Consider the following 2,482-nt stretch of genomic DNA (forward strand, 5'->3'; position numbering starts at 1 on the left):
TCTTCGATGTATCCAAGATAGCGGTCAGGTGGAAGACTTATTCTACCTGACTTCCTAGGGACAATAACCATTTCAGAAGAGGAGGGAATGTTATCCTCCACATTTTCCTCCACCTCATTCTCGGTTTGTGGTTCACGAACTTCCTCAAGTTCAAATTTTCTCCCACTCTGTCTTCTAGAAATAAATTCCTTTTCTAGAAAGACAGCATCACGAGACACAAACACTTTGTTCTCGTCCTTATGGTAGAAATAATAGCCACGTGTCTCCCTTGGATATCCTACAAATAGACATTTGTCAGACCTTGGTGCAAGCTTATCATCAGATCTGATCTTGACATAAGCCTCGCAACCCCAAATACGCATAAATGACAAATAAGGGACTTTCTCCATCCATATCTCATATGGAGTCTTATCGGCTGCTTTAGTCGGGCTTCGATTTAGTGAAAATATTGCAGACAAGATTGCAAAACCCCAAAACGAATCGGGAAGCTCAGTTAAACTCATCATAGACCGAACCATATCTAATAAAGTCTGGTTTCTCCTTTCGGACACACCATTTAATTGTGGTGTGCCAGGAGGAGTCCATTGTGATACAATACCACAATCTTTTAGGTGAGAATCAAATTCTTTGTTTAAGTATTCACCACCACGATCGGATCGCAGGGCTTTAATCTTCTTATCCAATTGGTTCTCTACTTCACGTTGAAATTCTTTGAACTTCTCGAATGCCTCACTTTTATTCTTCATCAAGTAGATATAACCATATCTACTCAAATCATCAGTAAAAGTGACGAAGTAGTGATAACCTCCTCTGGCAGTGACAGATAATGGACCACACACATCCGAATGTATGAGAGCCAAAACCTCACTTGCTCGTGTTCCTTTTCCTGCAAAAGGAGCACGAGTCATCTTGCCTAAAAGACAAGACTCGCATGTACCATATGATTCGAAATCAAATGGTTTAATCACTTGTGTTGAAACAAGTCTTTTAATGCGTCTTTCGTTTACATGACCTAAACGACAATGCCAAAGGTATGATTCATTTGGATCACCCTTTTTGAGCTTCTTGTTTTGTACATGGTAGACTTCGTTAACATCATTTAGAACATAAATACCTCCAATTGAAATAGCTTTGCCATAAACCAAATCATTAAATGAAAAGGTACAACTATTGTTTTTAATGATAAAGCAAAAGCCTTCCGCGTCTAACGCGGATATTGAGATAATGTTCTTAGTAAGAGTTGGTACGAAATAACAATTATTTAAAAACAACTCCAATCCACTAGGTAACGAGAGCACATAAGTTCCCATGGAAACGGCTGCTACTCTTGCTCCGTTTCCCATGCGTAGATCAACCTCTCCTTTTGTTAGGCTTCGCACGTCCCTTAAACCCTGTAAATGATTACAAAGGTGAGAGCCACATCCGGTATCTAATACCCAAGTAGACGTGCTAGCATAATTAACATCTATCACATAGAGAGAAGTAGAGAATATACCTATTGGCGTCACACGCCCGGCTTTGATATCCTCTGCATATTTGGAGCAATTTCTTCTCCAATGGCCTTTGCCATTGCAATGAAAGCATTCGGCCCCGGTTTGATCTTTCTTTTCTTTGGGATTGCTATACTCTATAGTTTTTCCCTTGCCCTTTTCTTGCCTAGTAAATTTCTTTTTGAATGGGGTTGGTTCATTTCCTTTGCCCTTCTTGACTCCTAGAGAAATATTCTTCAATCTCATTGAAAGAACATCTCCCTTTTCACTCCCACTAGCTTCCATGTCCCTCTCAGCTTGGGTGAGAAGAGCATAAAGCTCATGATATGACTTATCCATGTTGTTCATATTGTAGTTCACCCTAAAATGGGCAAACTTGGTGGGGAGTGAGTGGAGGATCCGATCCACCACAAGAGTCTTTGGAATAGCACACCCTAGACGCTCTAGGGTGTCCACATGTTTCACCATCTTAAGTACATGAGGACCAATTTTCTGTCCTCTCTCAAGTTTTGCTTCAAAAAAGCGTGCCGCCGCTTCATATTGACGGACTTTCGGTGTTTGTGAAAACATCGTTGTCATACGAGTGAATATCTCGTATGCATTCAGTTCAATGCATCGATTCTTGAGAGAGGTGGACACAGACCATATCAACACATTCTTGATATCATTTGACATCCTCATGTAGTTATCATAAGCGGTCCTCACAGCTGGTGTAGCCCTAGCCGTGGGCTCAATAGGAGGGGCATCGGTTAAATAAGTGATCACATTTAGAGTAGGCAATGGGCCGTGCTGGGCCGGCCCGCGTGCCGGCCCATCGTGCCTTCCCCAAAAATTGGCCCGGCCCAGGCACGAATATTGGGCTCCTCGGGCCGTGCCGTGCCAGGCCCACTGATCCAAACCTACGCCGCGGCCCGCTCAAGGCACGGCCATTTTCGTGCTCGGGCCGTGCCTGGCCCATGGGCTTTTCGTGCCTTGTCCGTGGGCCGGCCCAT

At 43.4% G+C, this 2,482-nt stretch overlaps 1 protein-coding gene across 1 annotated transcript; it reads right to left on the reverse strand.

Moving 5' to 3' along the window:
* Positions 1 to 1,072: 1,072 nt before the first annotated feature.
* Positions 1,073 to 2,253, reverse strand: LOC141585818 (uncharacterized). The gene is made up of 2 exons (XM_074406857.1): positions 1,496 to 2,253; positions 1,073 to 1,391 (listed from the first exon to the last, which is right to left on the reverse strand). Exons 1-2 carry the CDS (start codon positions 2,169 to 2,171, stop codon positions 1,351 to 1,353), a joined length of 717 nt encoding a protein of 238 aa, XP_074262958.1. The 5' UTR covers positions 2,172 to 2,253; the 3' UTR covers positions 1,073 to 1,350.
* Positions 2,254 to 2,482: the final 229 nt, after the last annotated feature.

Source organism: Silene latifolia, chromosome 6 (assembly GCF_048544455.1).
Source record: "Silene latifolia isolate original U9 population chromosome 6, ASM4854445v1, whole genome shotgun sequence".
NCBI classification, from domain to species: Eukaryota; Viridiplantae; Streptophyta; class Magnoliopsida; order Caryophyllales; family Caryophyllaceae; genus Silene; species Silene latifolia.